The 18,388-nt window shown below is 40.0% G+C and overlaps 2 protein-coding genes across 3 annotated transcripts; one reads left to right on the forward strand and one right to left on the reverse strand.

Moving 5' to 3' along the window:
- Nucleotides 1-354: 354 nt before the first annotated feature.
- Nucleotides 355-8,598, reverse strand: LOC110960693 (ATP-dependent zinc metalloprotease YME1L1). 2 transcript variants are annotated; one of them, XM_022208048.2, is made up of 18 exons: nucleotides 8,376-8,598; nucleotides 7,668-7,787; nucleotides 6,796-6,964; nucleotides 6,555-6,656; nucleotides 6,361-6,470; nucleotides 5,996-6,146; nucleotides 5,752-5,835; nucleotides 5,103-5,276; nucleotides 4,835-4,987; nucleotides 4,609-4,741; nucleotides 4,466-4,528; nucleotides 3,805-3,917; nucleotides 3,438-3,593; nucleotides 3,163-3,314; nucleotides 2,916-3,042; nucleotides 2,187-2,260; nucleotides 1,576-1,662; nucleotides 355-1,277 (listed from the first exon to the last, which is right to left on the reverse strand). In XM_022208048.2, the coding sequence occupies exons 1-18, from the start codon at nucleotides 8,409-8,411 to the stop codon at nucleotides 1,137-1,139; spliced, it is 2,145 nt and encodes a 714-aa protein (XP_022063740.1). In that variant the 5' UTR covers nucleotides 8,412-8,598; the 3' UTR covers nucleotides 355-1,136. The 2 variants fall into 2 exon arrangements, with proteins under 2 accessions (XP_022063740.1, XP_022063739.1); XM_022208047.2 differs by having other exon boundaries at nucleotides 5,728-5,835.
- Nucleotides 8,599-8,986: 388 nt separating this feature from the next.
- mastl (microtubule associated serine/threonine kinase-like) lies at nucleotides 8,987-18,328 on the forward strand. The gene is made up of 12 exons (XM_022208046.2): nucleotides 8,987-9,307; nucleotides 9,389-9,526; nucleotides 10,737-10,876; nucleotides 10,959-11,047; nucleotides 11,149-11,255; nucleotides 11,359-11,518; nucleotides 11,692-11,840; nucleotides 12,600-13,670; nucleotides 14,666-14,807; nucleotides 15,803-15,916; nucleotides 16,032-16,133; nucleotides 17,545-18,328. Exons 1-12 carry the CDS (start codon nucleotides 9,140-9,142, stop codon nucleotides 17,700-17,702), a joined length of 2,538 nt encoding a protein of 845 aa, XP_022063738.2. The 5' UTR covers nucleotides 8,987-9,139; the 3' UTR covers nucleotides 17,703-18,328.
- The last annotated feature ends 60 nt before the right edge of the window (nucleotides 18,329-18,388 follow it).

An 18,388-nucleotide genomic window follows, 5' to 3' on the forward strand; every position in this document is an offset into this window, starting at 1 on the left:
CTTACCAAGCTTGTCATCAACTAAAGTAGGGAAATAAGGGGGAAAAAATCCCTCTTACTTGCCTTGTGCTACAAAAACACATTGATAAATTAGCTAGAAAACAAAATTCTGCATTTAGAAGTTAAGAAAAACATGCACATTTTGCTTAATAGTTGAAAAAGACTAAAAAAGATTCCAAACAAAATGAATAATAGACTTCATCTGCTGGACATATTTACAGCTAATCGTTTATTTACGCCGTGTATCAGTTTTATATGGTGCTAATATGCTAATGCTGCCTTAGCATCATGTTGCAGTCCCAATGTGGTAAAAAATAATTTATGTGCAGGTCTCATTTGAGTCACAGCCACAAGGTTGATTCAGAAGAGTAATCTTTATTTGAGCTTCAAGAAGGCCCTAATCTAAAGGAACAAACAGAAGCACCAAGCCAATCCTTTCATACGCTTACAGTATATACACATCTCCTCCCCTCGATCAGTTACAGTAGGACATGATGGCCTGTCTCTACTTTCAGAGAAAAACAAAGGGACACACCTTTGGGCACTTAAATAAATAAGAACAACCAAAAACAGACAGCATGTGGTAAATGAAACACATCCTTTAGAGAAAAAACTCTAAATATGCGAAGTTCAATAATGAACAGCAGTAATCACGTGTACCTTGCTACAGCCAAACGGTACATTCTAGATCGAGGTACTTTAAGGTCCTACGGTGTTCACCGGTTTGAGTATGAACAATTTGAGATTGACCACGATTTATGTCAAATTCATATGATAGCAAATATGGCTCAGATGTATAGAAATACTACAGAGGTCTTTAGTCATGAGAGTGTAGGACAGCAAGCCCTTAATGGAATATCATGGGGGGAGCAGGTGTTTTATTTTCATCCACGTAAACCGTGAGGTGCTTTTAAAAAACGCTGTGAATCCGATCGTCCTCTCTACTGGAAACGTAAAATGATAAAAGAAAAATGTATACAAGGGACGAAACAATCTTTATAGTGTCATCTTCATGTTGATGACGAAAGGGATACAAACAAATGAAATACAAGGCCTCCAAAAGGCCTGTGCTCGATTGCACAGCTTCATATATATATATACACAAGATTCAAGAGTCTAAAATGTGTACTGAGGTATCTAGTGGTCCAGTGATTTTCCCTCCAGCACCATCTGGATCTCTTTGGCATCCAAAGTTTCATATGTCAGCAGGGCGTCGGCTAACTTCTTGTGCTCGCTGCTGTAAGTCTTCAGGATGTTTTTAGCACGTTCGTACGACTCCTGGATGGAAAAGAATCAGAAGTCAGGTGTAAATAATGTGCATTTTTAGAACACAGGAGTGATGGTTGCAGGAAATGTTCCCCATGTACCCATATGTGGATATTCCATTAAAAATCAGCCGTTTCCAGCTAGAATAGTCATTTAGCACATTAACAATGTCTGGATTTGATTTCTGATTCATTTTGTTATCTTCATTGGGGGAAAAAATGCTTTTGTTTCAAAAATAAGGACATTCCTATGTGAACTCAAACTTTTGAATATTAGTGTATGAGTGTAATTCAAACGTGGGAAAGCTCGCCTTCAGTAAAGCTCTGACTTCCTGTTCGATGGCAGCTTGTGTTTCTGGGCTCTGCTTGGATACGTCTCCGTAGGTCATGACACCGAGCTGCAAGCAAAACACAAATTACATCCTCAGGTTGAATTAACAACGAGGCTTCCTCATACACCAGCCAGTGATCTTTACAGAATGGATCTTTACAGACTGTGAGGAGTGCTTTTCATAGTGTTTTGTGTAATTACAGAGTGATAGAAGTGAATAGTCTTTAGTTTTCAGGTTGTTTTTAAAAGTTAGTGCCCATTTACTGGCTGGAGATGTGCTGAAATCAGCTACTGCAGGGTCCAATAAAAACAACCTGAAGAGACTTTTAGATAGAAACTGGGGTAAATCGAGGAGATTACGCAAAAATGACGAGTACATTGACGAGAATGCACCAATTTAGCTACAACCTTTTCTTCACACATGTAGATTCATGCAAACATTTTTTGCTATTTATTGTAAATAAAAGATTTAACCCTGCAGCAGTGTACACAGTTAACGCCCTACAACAACACTATTTAATTGAAGAAAAGAAAAATGCTGGAGGAAACCAAAATCTAGAATCATCTGACACAACAATTTAAAATCTTTACCTTGTCACTCATGCCGAACCTGGTCACCATCATTTTTGCTATTTTGGTTGCACCATCAAAGTCGCTGGAAGCTCCTGAAATGCACAACAGAAGGAAGAGACTGAAACTAAAGCTGAATTACAATAATAATTCTGTAATAATTCCAGAAGTGTATTGCTGAGTAAAGCAGATTAATTTCACCTCATAATATTAACGGTTTTTGTTAAAATATCATGCATTTTTATGCCATAACAAGACAACAAATCACTTTATCACAGGAAAATGTTCTTGTGACAGTAGCATCTTTGTACACATGCTTAGCATAACAACATACACTTTACTAAATAACACAGAATCTCACAATGTCTACACTCAAGCATGAAGAACAACTGCATCAAATTGTATACCAGTTATGTTCTTCAATGTACACATGTACAAATACAGAAATCGTTTAATTGCAGTGATTGCCTCAAAAGGTTGTGCAACAAAATATTAAGTTATGGGTACCATCATTTTTGTCCAGGCCTGTTTCATTAGTTTGTTTTTTTAAATAATTATGTTAATCAACAATTCAAAAGTAATGGCTGTTTTTGATTATTTAATTTTCAATAATTTTTTATTTATTGTTACTTTTGTGAGTTTCAAGTGATTTCAGTGAGAATTGTGGGTTTTTCCTTCTTTAACTGAGGGGTACCAACAATTTTGTCCACGTGCGTATAAAGACTAAATCAGCCCTTCTAAATCCCTCACCAGTTGTGATGTAGTCGTCTCCAAAGATGAGCTCCTCTGCTACTCGGCCGCCCATGCTGACATCCATCTGAGCCAGCAGCTGGGCTCGCGTCTCGCTCCAGCGGTCATTTTCTGGCAGCATGGACACCTTGAGGACAACAGACAAGGACGGATTTTTAGGATTTTCTTGCGGGATCTTGTTACAAAAAACGAATGCAAACAGATAAAGGAATATATGTCATGTTGTGAAAGCATGACAGGAGCTCACATGGCCAAGAGTTGGTCCTCTAGGCATGATAGTAGCCTTATTGATGGGCATTGCATCTTTGGTGTAATAGGCAACGATGGCATGGCCGGACTCATGGTACGCGGTGATGGTCTTATTCTTCTTGTCGATTTCAACGCTTCGTCTCTCGGGACCTGGCATGAAAAGGACACAGAGATAAATAAGTCATTAAAGCCGTCTCCTGCTATACAGGCGATCTGTGTCATGTGATATTTAATGAGGGCTGCAGAGCAGATCTAAGCCCTGTGTGTACTCACCCATGAGGATCTTGTCCTTAGCGAACTCCAGGTCCTTCATTGTGACCATCTCTTTCCCGTCCACCGCCGCCTTCAGGGCTGCCTGGTTGACCAGGTTCTCCAGCTCGGCCCCGGAGAAGCCCACTGTGCCCCGGGCGATGATCTCTGCATTGACGGCTGTGGAAGAGCAAACACAGTGTCTTTATGGAGGGCGATCACAGACAATGGTGGGCTTAGAAAATAAAACGGCAAACAAAGGTGCTCTCTGAGGCTTGTTTGAACTGATAAGGAGAATGTGCTGGATTTTCTCAAGAATATCAAACAAGAAATTTTATAAGTGTTAACAAAAAAATATTGAGAAACATCCTCACTGTTTTTGAAGACCTACCGGGGTCTACTTTGATCTTGGAGAGATACCAGTTCAGGATTTCCGTGCGTCCTTTAACATCTGGACGAGGGACCGTCACCTGCATGTCAAACCTTCCTGGCCTCACAAGAGCACTGAAAGGTGGTAACAATACAGCAGGAATGAAGTCTTTGAGTTCATGTACTCATGAATTGTGTTCAGTTACTAAAAAAGAAAGCAAATGTCAAGTAACTTTGGGTCATATCTAAACTTACTATGCCTTTACTGTCTATAAATGGATTGCTTCTCCCCAAAAGCTGCACAAAGAGTAACTCTGAAGAAACTAAGTAATGTTTTAATTATGATTGTCACTAGAAAACTGGACATTTAAAGGCATCAATTCCAAACCAACTCCTTGCATGCCATGTTTAAATTAATTCTCAGTGTAAATGTGCAATATAGAAACTAAATAAGTTCACAAAGAAGAAAACAGCGGGTGGGTCTGATAAAGGACAAAGGTAACAGAGTAGGAAGTAAAAAAAAAAAAAACTGGAGCGGTTTTGTTTACATAAACTACATCTACATAGTGTATGGAATGACGCCTTTCAGCACGTCAAACTGCGTATCCAGCTAGAGCATCTTCTACTTAAATAAGCTAGTTAAAGCAGATGTAAAAAGGTATTTATTTGAAATGTATACATACTTATCCAGAGCCTCAGCAAAGTTTGTAGCACCGATCACAATGACGCCCTCATTTGGTTTAAATCTGTAAAACAGCAAACGTTGTGAGTGGAAGTTCTCTACAGCATTATTTAATTCACAACATTTAAGTTAAACGAAACTGACCCATCCATTTCCGCCAGCAGCTGGTTGATGGTTTGTCTGGAGTAAGGATGCATTGGAGACTCAATCCTCTTTCCACCCACGCTGTCCAGCTCATCAATGAAGATCACACAGGGAGCATTAGCTTTTGCCTCTTCTGCAAATCGCACACAAAAAAAAGACAAGATTGTAAGTTTTGGGCACATCTTTGATTGGTTACACGCATGTGAGAGCAGGCAGAACAGCTTACTGAAAAGGTTCCTGATGCGGCTCGCGCCAACACCCACAAACATCTCATCAAACTCTGATCCGGAGGCGTAGTAGAAAGGAACGTCAGCCTCTCCGGCCACAGCTCGCGCTAGCAAAGTCTTTCCTGTTCCTGGTGGACCAACAAGAAGGATCCCTGAGGAGACAGAAGGGGAAACAAATTAGTTTAAAATGACGCCATATTTCATTGAGCAAATTTGCTGTCGCATCCTGGCCAATAAAAACAGAGGAAATGAAACCAGTAATAATACCTTTAGGCAGCTTTCCACCCAAAACGGTGAACTTCTGGGGGTTCTTCAGAAACTCCACAACATCTTGCAATTCATTCTTTGCCTCTTCCACTCCTTTGACGTGCTCGAACGTCACGTTCTTCATCTGGATCGGGTCAACTGCCGAGTCGAGGCCGGATGTGGTGCGGAACCTCACTGTAAAATCCAGAAACAATCTGCTCAGTACGGCGATTCTACACAACATCTCATGACGGCAGACGATATAACTGCTGGTTGCCATGTGCTTACTGTGGTACACATGTAAATATGAAGATCCAAATCTATGCTGCTTTCCCACATTTAGTGCTTCCAGCTTTCATAAAGCTCCAGCACGGTCATGGAAATATAAATAATTATAGATGTTAAGATATTAGTACACAGTAGTATGCACCAACGTAATCAGTCAAACTCTACATGCACACTGTGGTAGACATATTATGACTTGTTATCTATATTGTCAGTTAAACAGCCTCATGACACATTAAATTCTATTAATTGAAATATTTAAGCTGAAGTAGACTCCAAGAGGTTTTGCTCCAGTAGCAGTGTGCATGTAGGGCTGTGATTTGATTCATGAGCATAGGAAAGAATTAAAACTGAAACAAACCAGTATCAGAAAAGGAGCCTTTACCCGAGAGAAACGGGGTTCTGGACAGGCCATAAATGCCAACAAGCAGGAGGACCAGCAGGATCAACCTGGTTCTCCTCAGTGAGTCTGTCAAAACAAAGCAGAGATAAAAGTTAGCTTCGGGTCCTGCCTCTCTGTATTTAACTCAGACAGAGGTGCAACTGTACCACTAAACACCAGGGAGTGCTTCAGTGGCATAAATAGGTTTGCTTTCTAGTAATCCTAGTCCGCTTGAGTGTCCACATGCCTTGCGTTCTCTGAGTGAAGGCCTGAGACCTCATGAATCCCTCAGTGAAACCCGTCTTGAAAGCCTCCTGCTGGTTTTCTGGAAGGTTCTTTTGTTGCGTGACTTGGTCCAGTGACTGCGCTTCTGGTCCTTTTTCCCTCATGAGCAACCCCTGGAAGGGAAACAAAACTGATTTAGTAAATCTGCTCCTTCAGTCCTACCTGTGTGCTCCAAATACAGGCTCAAACTCTAATGTCTGCAGTCAAGTTGAGCGTGCTGCTTATGCTGACTGCAAAAATGTCTGCATTTCTCTATAACTGGACAGAGTCTTGGACATAAACCTTGATGCTACAGTAATTACCTAAATGAAAGAAAAACAAGTGTACCTTCATGAATGCTGGTGTGTATGCTTCAGATTCCACTGGACCGTCATAAGCAGACTCCCCTCGTCTGGTCCTTGATCTAAGTGTCTTAAACCCCCGACTCTGGACCCGTACTACAGGGACAAACAGGTGCGAATACATGAAACACGGTGCTGCATTTCAAGTCCTTCACAGCAGATATTTCACTGGTTTCTTACCAGGCAAAAACTGTAGTTCTGAGCAAACTTCTCTTAGAGGGCTGTGGTATTGTCTGTGGAATAATGGTGAGCCGAAAACCCCCATTCTTCTGTGTGAAAACCCTTTAAAACAAACAGCACAACAAAAATAAAACCTCAAGGTCTGTTATACAATACTCCATGTGGGCAGATGTGCATTAATAGCCTCTTAGAAGCATAATTGTGGCAGTCCAATGAAACTGGGCTGTACCGAGTTGCTCACCATGCTTGTTGTGAAAGAAGCTGTCTGCAGAAACGTGACTGGTCCTCCATAACGAAGGAACAGTGGGAGGTTCTTCTGGTCCCGGTACAGGCAGTAACCTGCTGATCAGCTCATCCAGCTGACTAACCCTGACCTCTGACAAGCCCAGGTCCCTCAGACTCACACTGGGCTATAAAGAAAGGAGAACAAAAAGGGTATTTACACTGTTATATGCCTATTGTTATGGCAATAATTACTCCTAAGTGGGCATCGGACTCTTAAAAAACAGTGATCTATCACTGTTTCACACACTTCTATACAGATTAACAGACGTTCCAGAGAATATATGACTACAACTGAGATGCACAAAATAATGTTTAGGTTTAGAGTTGAGCAAAGTTCACTTATATTTTGTCTGTACTGCAAGCTTCTGAAAAAGAGGCCTTGCCCACACTTGTAATGTTGATGTCAAACTAGTTGAAGGATGCCATGGGCAACAGATTGAATGCAACTAATGCTCAGTATAATTTTCTGTTATCTGATCAAACCCAGTTTATTCATATGACACGTGTTAAAATCCCCTGGGCTGACCAAAGTGCATGTTATAAGACAGGCGACAAGAAAAATACGTGCAAAAGACCAAGGCAGAAAACAGAAAACTCAGAAAATCAATGAATATTAAGCACTAAAAAACAAGACAAAACAAGTTAATAGCTTACAAGATCAATGCTTAAAAGAAAATAAATGTAAAATACTAAAATATTCAGAGCACTAACAGCAAACAAAAGCATTTAGACACACAGACACCTTGAAATATGTTTTAAAAAGGGTTTTGTTCTGCATTACAACCTTCATGGACTCCTCTAATTGTGCAAATGCGGTTTCCATCTCACCTCTTTCAGACATGCATTGTGCTCTGGAGTGAAGTCTTTGTAAAGGGTCTGGACTGAAGCTGTGGCTGAGTTCTTCAGAGAGTGGAGGGCATTGATGAGCTGGCTGAGAGGCACTATCATCTGGGAGACACACAAACAGAGCAGGACAAAGGACAGTCAGCACATGGTTTTGTTTATAACCTCACATTCATCACATGTGTCTAAGATGTTTAATGAAAGATCTGCTGGATCTTGGCACTCCTCCATACAGGACAGTGTGTCAGGACTGTTATGTCAGTGTTATTCAAGCTGAGTCTCGGTTCCTCTCCGGCAAACACATGCGTCAGATGTATAGGAGTTATATAACCTCGACCCTTTGAGGTGGCACATTTTTGACTCGCTTTTAACCCGGCTCTTCCTCAACATATTGGATGTTTAAGTCCGCAAGTTACACGCCAGTCGGTTCCACTGAGACAGCGTGACGTAGGCATGGGCTGATACTGAAGTAATAGCGTTGACATGTTGATGCTAACATTAGCCGGGCTACTGTGTCATTGACCGAAAAAAAGACATTATATACAAAACAGACATACGGATCCACCTTTAATCTAATTCTCACAATAGCTCTTCCAAAACAACACTAACCTAACGACAAAATATGAACATAAGTTGTCAGGCGAACACATATAAGCTAGCCAAGTCACACAAGCTGCTAGCTAGTCGGCTTACCTGCTGTGGCTGAAACGACGTCGAAAGTGAAAACATATTTGCCGAAAGATACTTTAAAATCAGGATTTGGAGGGTTGATGTGTGAGGACAGACCCTCTAAATAACGTAAATGAACGAGTCCTCCTCGCAGCGGTGTCCTTATGTTTTCCTTGTTACACAACTTTTCCAGCGGCTTATCTAATAACAGCAAATGGATTCTCCGGCATCTGAGGGTCAAATGGACTACAAAATGACGCAAATTGAATTACTACCGGGTACGGCATCTCTTGTGGAGCTAAAATCTCAGTTTTATTAAAGATAATTTTTAAAAATCTTGATAATATGTGAAAAAATACAATTTTACTTTATTTGATCCTAAAATGTGCCGGATAAATAAAAATTAGCGTTGCTGTTATTACACCATTTCTTTATTTAGTTTTTATATGTTTTGCTTAATACCTGATCAAAATAAAAACAAGTAACATATAAATATTGCTCTGCTACCTAAAATAAATTAACAGATGATAATATATCTGTTAATTAAGCAGATAAAAAGAATAACACTAATACAACACGTACGAAACGAATTTAATGCTGTGCAAACTTACAAGGCGCAACATGAACAGCTAAAATGAACGCCAGAGGACCCCGCGAAAAAGCAGTGGATTCAAAATTTCAAAACAAACCCAGGATTGTTGTTTTGTCATGCGACTGTTTACTTACTACTACTGAGTTAGCTGGCTGGTAAATGCACAACCGAACTCCTGATTTAAAGCAGTTTAATTATGGACGCAGAAGAAAAGCACAACTCGAGTACAAACGAGAAGAGAGTGGAAGTTCCTAAACCGCCTTCCGTCGACGATTTTGTCGTTTTGAAGCCCATCAGCCGCGGTGCTTTTGGCAAGGTCTACCTTGCACGGAAACAGTGCAATGCACGGTTATATGCCATTAAGGTGAGCCAGTTCGATGTGTGACTGTTTCAGAATGAGAAAATGGAACTCACTCTTAGTTAAATCTACTCTTTTTTTCTGTAGGTGATGAATAAAGCAGACATGGTTGACAAAAATATGACGAGCCAGATGAAGGCAGAGAGAGATGCACTGGCTCTGAGCAAAAGTCCCTTCGTGGTTCACCTATTTTACTCCCTGCAGACAGCCACCAAGATTTATCTGGTAAATACCAAGTGACAAAAGAAAACCACTTAGTACATATACTTAAATAGAGGTTTGAATTACTTGTACTTTACTTAGTTTTTCAATTTTATGCTACTTTATACTCCCACTGCAGCACATTTCATAGGGAAATATTGCACCTTCTGTCCACTGCATTTCTCTAGCAGCTTTAATTTCTTTCAAAATTAACATTTTACACAACAAACTTTAATAATGCACTATATTATTAAAGATTAAACTGACGGGGTGTAACCTTTTTGGTGTCTGACACCTTCTAAAACCCAGTGTATAGTCTGGGGCTCCTTTCACATGTCTAGGAGTTATAAACAATTCCACCAAATAATGATAGGTCCCTCTAAACGTCACATTGTGGAAAGAAACATGAACAGAGATCTGAATGTCCAGCATAGGTTATTAGCTTCAAACAATTAATATCCTGCATTGTGGTGATGTTTTTATGCACCAAAGTGTGCCTTTCTGCACCAGCTTATGCTCAAATATTTTTGTATATGTAAAGGTAATAGAGCTGAATAGTTAATCAGTTTCAAATCGAGGTAGCAATATGCAACAGTACAGTTATCAAACTGTAAATGCTGCAGTTTGAATTTCCCTCGGGATTCATTAAGTATCTGTCTGTTCAGGATGTATGTTTTGCAGGGTGCCCAGTTTAAACTGTAAGTGATTTTACATAGTCATGCTGTTCTCCTTGTGCGACTGACCTTAAAGGAAAACATAAGATTGCTATTTTTTAATAGAAAAAAAAGAAAGTCCTTTGCTTTAAATATTACTATAAAGAAATTAGAAAACAGAATTGTGTATCAGAATCATGTTTTTTTTCAATCTGTCATCTCACATTAGTCATGTCACGATTTCTCTGATTTATTTAGTGTCCCATAAAATAGCTCAAACTCGCTCTTGCAGCTAAAGCCTGAAGCAGATAAAAGAGTGATATGCTGGACTTCAGCATTGTTGTTATTCCAATTATGTCCTACATAATAGTATTTCAGTCAGAGGTAACAAACCAGTACCTTTACTTTAATCTTCCTATTTTGCTGCTAATACTAATGTACTTTACCATGAGGAATATTTTTCGTGGAGGACTTTAACTTGTAATGGAGTGCTTTTGCATGTCTTTTTTAGTGCTTATGCTTAAGTAAATGATCTAACTACTTCTTCTGGCTGCTAATCTTCATTTTCTTGCTGCCGACAGGTAATGGAGTACCTCATTGGTGGTGATGTGAAGTCTCTCCTTCATATCTATGGATATTTCGACCAGGACATGGCTGTAAAATACATCTCTGAGGTTGCACTGGCTTTGGACTACCTCCACCGTCATCGTATAATCCACAGGTACTTTAACGCTTTAAGGTGTTGTTAAATGTGTTTGGCACTGACTAATCGGTTTTATTGTGTGGCCTTTATTACTTTTCAGGGACCTGAAGCCAGACAACATGCTTATATCCAATGAAGGTCACATCAAACTAACAGACTTCGGCCTGTCTAAAGTCAAGCTTGACAGAGGTATGAAATCCCACGAGCTTGACACTTGAACAAAGCGTGGCAATCATTATTTTTAGTATTAGTCAAACGTCTTTTGTTTCATCTTTGTGCTTCTTCCTCAGAGCTGAGCCTTATGGACATCCTTACCACTCCGTCCTTGGCTAAACCAACAAAAGATTACTTCCGAACTCCGGGTCAAGTCCTCTCCTTAATCAGTTCTCTTGGATTTGTAAGTGAATTCATCAAATGTCACATGAAGATGTGTCCAATTTAAATGATTCATGCATAGTTTGTGCTGCCCAGTGACTCTTTCTTCAATTCATTACATACAGAATACGCCTGCAGGAGAAGGCAAACGTCACTGCAGTGCGTCTGCTATGTCCAGCCCCATGTCCTGTGGCAAAATAAAACAGAAGAACAACTCTCTTGGTTCTCCTTTGATGAAGAAAAAAGATCAACTGTCTTCTCCAGCTCATGGCCCCTGGAGATTGGGTATGTCACGGTAGATTTCCATAAGCTAACCTCCCGACTTCCTTTTTTCATTCATTAATGATGTGGAATGATTGATTATGCAAGGACTGTTTAATCATTTATGTTTGAAAGAAAGCCTAATATAACTGCTGGTTAGATCCTGGCTGTAAAAATCATCCGTTTTATTTTCATAGGACCTAACAATGGTGTGTTTAGTCCTCATAACCTGGCGAAAAATCTGACTCCCACGTTGCTGAAGACCAGAAGGAGGTTTGAGACGATGAGTGCAGGCAGCACCACCGACACTGAAGCTGGCGTCAGTCCACTGTGGGAGTGTGAGGAGGTCAGTGATGGTAAACGTATAAGTGGACATAATGTCTGACTCTTTAAAGAACCCCTACTTCAGCCTTTTAGCTTTCTTTTTGTGCATGTTAAAAGTCTGCAAACTTAGGTTTTGTCTCCCACAGAAAACATACTACATACTCCTTACTCGCCTGAAATGCCTTGTTTGACGTCCAGGCTTTTCTTCTGTTACTTATCTACATCACAATGTAACACATTTCCTTATTGCCTGCCTTGTGGCTAGTTTGGTACAATTTCAAACAATAAAAATAGTAACTTTCTCTGCAGCATACCATTGTTTTCTTATCAGAGCCATTTCTGTTAGGGATATATCCCTGTATTAATAGATCTGGGGGTGCAGTGTGTACCCTCTATTGCTTCACTCCGTTGGTCCAGCTGACCAGTCGGAGCTTTTTGTGAGGGAAGCCTTAAAGACAAAGAGCTAAAGCAGTGTTTTAAGCAGAGGTTTAGGAAGAGGTGCTGCTGAAGTTTGAGAAAAATACTGGGGTTTTTTTATATTAAAGCATGTAAACCAAACCTTCCCAGCTCCAAAAATAAAACTGTAAACCTCTGTGCATAAAATGGGCTTTTTAAACAATGAGTAGGAATGTCCTGAGCAACTATTTTGCCCTAAAATCTTAATTTAAGTCAATTAAACTTATAGATTGCTGTTAATTGTCTTTATCAGTTTCTACACTGATATCTGAGGTTAGCTCATTGCTTGCTGTGACAGTGTTTTTCTTTTTACTTTAATTGGTAGAAAGAAAACAAGCACAACAACGATCAGAAGGGAAGAAGACGGTCTGAATCCAAGAGGCCTGAAGAGGACAGTGAACCTACAAAACTGGGAACCTCTGCCTTTTCTGCTAAGGCCACAAGTGGTTTGTCCAAAAACCCAAATCAAGACCTTGCTGCAGAAAAAATGTCTCAATGCAACAAACTGGAATCTGTCTCTGCAGCTCAGGAAAATATTTCTCTATCAATGACAGACTGTCAACCTGCAGTTTCCTCATCTGTGAAGAGAACATTTTCAGATTTAGAAATAAGTCCAGAGGCGCAAGAAGTCAGAGCCAAAAAGAGAAACGCCGACTACAAGAGGGTCTATGAGATTCCAGAAGAGGCTATGAGGTATCACACCGGCCTGACAGGAACGTTTTCCACCATCCAGCTGGGCGACTTCACTGAGGGGGTGGGTGTGGCTGAACATCGGCTCCCGAAGCGCTCCAGTCCCATCGCTGTGGCCAAAAGCCTGTTTTGCGAACTGGAAGAACCGGTGGAGGATGTGTTTGAAGATGCAGCCAGAGACTTGGCACATTCCAGTTTCACATCACCTGTGAACAGCAACATCTGCAGGAGCTTGAGCCTCGACTCCGACGGATCTATGCATGAAACCTCCCCCCCTACTGACAGCCACACACCTTTCCAGCTGCACAAGTCTTCCAAAAACAGGGGTTCACCTGAAGAAGAAGAAGAAGAGGACAATAAAGACACATCCATTGCTCTGTCACTTCCACTCACTCCTGTTGCCTCTAGTGAAACCCCTAAACTGGCTCATTTAGGACAAAGAAGGGAATCTCAGTGTTCCTTCTTCAACCGACTCCCTGATCTGGCTTGTAGTGTGTCACAGTCTCCCTTTTTCCTCAAGCCTCGAAATGTGGTGGCTTTCCGCAGCTACTGCAGCTCCATTAACCGCTCCAACATGTCGGGCGTGTCTCGACTCAGCATGGGATCTGTGGAGGCGATGGAGACATCAGCTGCTTCTTATCACTCTGCATCTGGCAGTGCAACACCGGTGCAGAGAAGACCCAGCTCCCACAGCTCTCTCGCTCAAGTACGTATCCAAAGATGCATTTCATATGCATGAAGGTTTATTATTCGCTTTCTTAAACAGAACTGCAGTGATTCATTGAGAAGTTGTCAACTATTAAGATAATTGTCAGCCATTTTGACAGATAATGAAGCAGTTTGAGTCATTTTTTTAAAGAAAAGAGGGCAAAATTTCCTGATTTCAGCTTCTTCTTGTGAATATTTTCTTGTTTCTTTACTCTTCCATGACATGAAACTTTAAAGCAAACAAAACAAGACTTCGGGATGACGCTCATTGCCACTTTTCACGCACCAAGCGATCGATTAATTGAGAAATAATCAACAATGGCGATAATCATTCTTTTTTGAGTTGTGGAATACCTCATTTTGAGTAGACGATAGCTGCAAACTACTGGTGCATCTTGTAAGAAGTAACACGAATAAACAAAGTCTGCAGTCTTGTTGTTTGTCTTTGACATTAATATATGTAATATAGTTCTATAGAGCTGCATAAGTTGGATGCAGACATTTATTTTCCTTTCTAGACCCACTGCGTGATGAACATCTGCGTTATTTCAGCAAATACTTCCTGGATTGATACTTTTAATTGGAATAACTTTGCTGATGCTCTGTTTATTTAGCGCCATCATCTGGGCATTTTAGCCTGTGCAATAGCTTGAATAATAATAAACGAATGACATCACAGTTAGCTTTAGATAGAATCAAATGGTGAATGTGGTCTGCCCAACATCAGCACTTTAGCCATCGTAAGTGCACATAGCTGCTAGCGTGGCGGCAGAGGTTGTAGGACTTCAATGGAAAACGAACACACTAGCTTGATGAGGATCACTAGTTTTGTGAAGCTTCATTTTATTTTGTAGATTTGCTTCAGAGAGATGGTGCTTTAACCTTGAATTTCATGGCTTCACTTGGTGTTAAAACACACTTAAATTGCATAGTTGCATGTGCCATTTTTTCCCCCGTTTTCCACATTTTCTTCCATTTCCCTTCTTACTCCAGACTCCTCAGGCCATGTCGACCTCTCACACCCCCTTCAGGACTCCAAAAAGTGTCCGTAGAGGTGCGCTGGCCGTCGAGGGAGCACCCATCTTAGGAACCCCGGACTATTTGGCTCCGGAGCTTCTTCTGGGAAAGCCACATGGTAAGAGAGGGAAATTCAAAATACCACTGCGGTAGTGATGAAATAGCACACGTGGCGTTGTAGCTCTTGTGACAGGCGTTCTCTTTGAGTTTCAGGAAGGGGTCAGCGAGGTAAGTTTCTAATGACGCTGTTGTATTTTGCAAGCGAGCATTGCATGTTCACCCAGCCTGCTAATACGCTAGAGGAAACGAGCTGATTCCTTACCCCTCCCTCTCTCCATTCCCCTGCCTCCACTGTTTCTGCCCTGTGGATTGGTGAGCAAACTGTGGGCCTGATTGGATGGAAGGGGACGGCGGTTTTAAAGTGTGGGGTGATTACGAAGGTTTAAGAAAAAGTGGGACTTAACACCGAGCTAACAGCAGAGGGATCACATTTGTTGAGGCTGATGTGCTTTTAACAGGATAAATGGTTTTTTTTTCTGGCTCTTAAAATCCATATGTTTTTGGGTAACCCTGACACGTTGCATCACTGGCATAATTTTTGACATTCAGCAGCGCAAAATGTCATCTAATAATAATCCATTGATCTTGCAGCTTGATTTGGAATTCATGAGCACTCAGTCTGTGGCATGAATGATCCTGTGTGGCAGTACTTATTCATCAGCTGTCTTATTAACTCAATAATGGATGAATCTGTGCAGCTATAGAGAAGCAAATTACTTCTGTAAAATGACCACTTTAGACAAAAAAATCAAGATTTACATGTTAGATGTTGAATTTTTACACTTCATAATGAGATACCTGTGTGCTATAACCTAAATGGACATCTGCTTATTAAAATGTGCAAATTTAAGTAAAATAAATCCGTATTAGGTATTGAAGACTTCAATTATAATAACCGAATCCTTTCATCTTCAGTCTAACGTAGTTCCTGCTTCTGCCACTGCAGTACATTTATCGCGCACTCTAACAGAATCACACAGATAGAAAGGTGAAGCGTTCGAAGCCGGCAGCTGTATGAAATGTGACTTTATTTCTCTCTTTTGCCCCAACCAGACTGCATGGTGGATTGGTGGGCGCTAGGTGTGTGTCTTTTCGAGTTCCTCACAGGTGTTCCGCCTTTCAACGACGAGACGCCTCAGCTCGTCTTCCAGAATATCCTCAACAGGGGTGGGTTTCTGTTCCAGAGCTCAGCCAGAAAATGCCTTTATTTAATAAACGACAGAGTTAAAATTATATCTACCCAATGTCTCTTCTTTTACCTCTTCGTTGTTAACTGTTGTAGATATCCCCTGGCCTGAAGGAGAAGAGGAATTGTCCGTAAATGCAAGGAATGCCATTGAAATCCTGCTGACCATGGACATGACGGCACGTGCTGGCTTTAAGGGTGAGCACTGCCTTTTGAATTTTACATCTCTAAAAGCTCATTCAGGTCCTTAGAAAGTAAAATTTTGCCTGATATAGGCGTGCTATAGAGCTGCAGCTCTGTTAAAGAAGTGAGTTTTTTAAGTAACACATCTGCCAGTAAGACTTTGTGGTGAAGCTTTTTGGTAAAAACTGATGTTTAGACGACAGCAAAAAAAAATGAATCCAAATTGTGAACATTTTCAGATTTTTTTTTAAAGTTTTTTGAATAATAAAAGGAAAAAAAAAGATTATATTTACATGAAAAGTTAACATCGATACAACAACAGAAAAACCTAATTTAATTCAAAAATTTGGGGTTATTTAGAAATGTCCTTATTTTTTCAGTGAAGATAGCATTAACTGAATCATAAAGCCAGTCGAGACATTGTTAATGTGGTAAATGACTATTCTAGCTGGAAACTGCTAATTTTTAATGGAATATCTCCATAGGGGTACAGAGGAACATTTCCAGCAACCATCACTCCTGTGTTCTAATGCTACATTGTGTTAGCTAATGGTGTTGAAAGGCTCATTGATGATTAGAAAACCCTTGTGCAGTTATGTTCTTTTAAAAATATAAGCATTTTTTCTCTTTTCTCCTGCGTTTATTTCAAGTTTAAAAAGATCCCCTTTATCACAAAGCAAGCTCAGAGGTCTTTTCCACTCACACCATGTGCGGTTTTAAAACCAACTCAGCCAAAGCCTGAGTGAGACGATGGCCCTTAACCCTCCTGTTGTCCTGTGGATCAAAATTGACCCGGTTTAAAGTTTGAAAATGTGGAGAAAAAATATATTTTCACAGTGAAACTTCTGATGTCCGCATTTTGAACATTTTTGGGAATTTTTTGAACATATTTTGTGGGAAAACAAGAAATGTTAAAAATCTTTCTTAAGAACATTCACGTAAAAATCAAATCTTTTTTTTTTTTTTTTTTGGTGAATGTTCTTAAAGAAAATATTAGAAGTTTTACTGATATATATGTAAACACTTTACATATTTTTAGGATTTCTTTGGAAGACTTTTACTCATTTTTTGAACATATTTCCAAGAATTTTCTTGCCAAATTTGGGGGATTTTTTTAAAATAAAAATTTTAAGGGAAACTTTTAAGGAATTGTTGGAATTTTCTTCCTGAAGGTTTTGCAAATTTTCAGAAATTTGGGGATTTTTTTGCTGAATTTTTGGATTTCTTTCAGACAAGGAAACAATATTTTTTGGTGCCTGTAAATGAGGACAACAGGAGGGGATAATGTCAACTGTTGCTACTTTCTCAGCCGTGAACAGAAATCCGCTCCAGCAAAGCAGCACAGAACGGCTAAACTTATGGGACTCAGGTTGAAGACTATTTAAATTCAAACAATTAAAACCCGCTTGCTTTGAACCGTCCGCAGAACTCAAGTGCCACCCCCTGTTTGACGGCCTGGACTGGGACAACTTGCAGAACCAGCCGATGCCGTTCATACCTCAGCCGGAGGACGAGACCGACACCTCGTACTTTGAGGCAAGAAACAACGCTCAGCACATCGCCGTGTCTGGCTTCAGCCTGTAGACAAACACTCAAAAGGAGTTCTTTTTAAAGTGGCACTGAATAAACGTTGGCGGTCGGTGATGTGAGAATGTTCTCGATGTTCCTGCTAATTGCTTTCAGAATTAAGTTTACGCAGCTAAACACACTGTAATGATTCTGATTATCGGTTGTTGTTTTTAAAAAATACATTTTACATCTGTGCAATCACCCATCATAAGATAGCTGAAGTAAATTTCTTAGAATTACTGTTAGTCTCTTAAATTAGCTTCTTCTACTAGCAAAGCACTATTTGCTACTGCTTTATTTTGTATTGATGTTAGCTTTTCATGCAGATACTTTTTTTTTTTTTTTGCTGTAATGTCTCCAGTTGTTAGCCGACTGGATGGGCAGTCCCCCCGAAGAAAAACATACTAATATATTCATAAATAAGGTGTTTTATATGTAAATTTTGTCGATACATTTATTTAGTGTCATAGTTTTACGTCAGGAGTGGCACTTTCTACTCCAGCAGGACTGTTTTTCATGTTTTTATGTCATTTCTGTTATTTTTCCTTCACTTTTCAACACTACCGGTTCAACCTTGCTGCTTGTGAATTTTTAACTGTAGGAAAAAAGGAAAATACAAATAAAATGTGTTTGTAATATTATATATAGTGGATTTTTTTTCTCTCCAAATATCAAAGTGATTTAGATAAAATCAAAACTGA

This window comes from Acanthochromis polyacanthus, chromosome 20 (genome assembly GCF_021347895.1).
Source record: "Acanthochromis polyacanthus isolate Apoly-LR-REF ecotype Palm Island chromosome 20, KAUST_Apoly_ChrSc, whole genome shotgun sequence".
NCBI classification, from domain to species: Eukaryota; Metazoa; Chordata; class Actinopteri; family Pomacentridae; genus Acanthochromis; species Acanthochromis polyacanthus.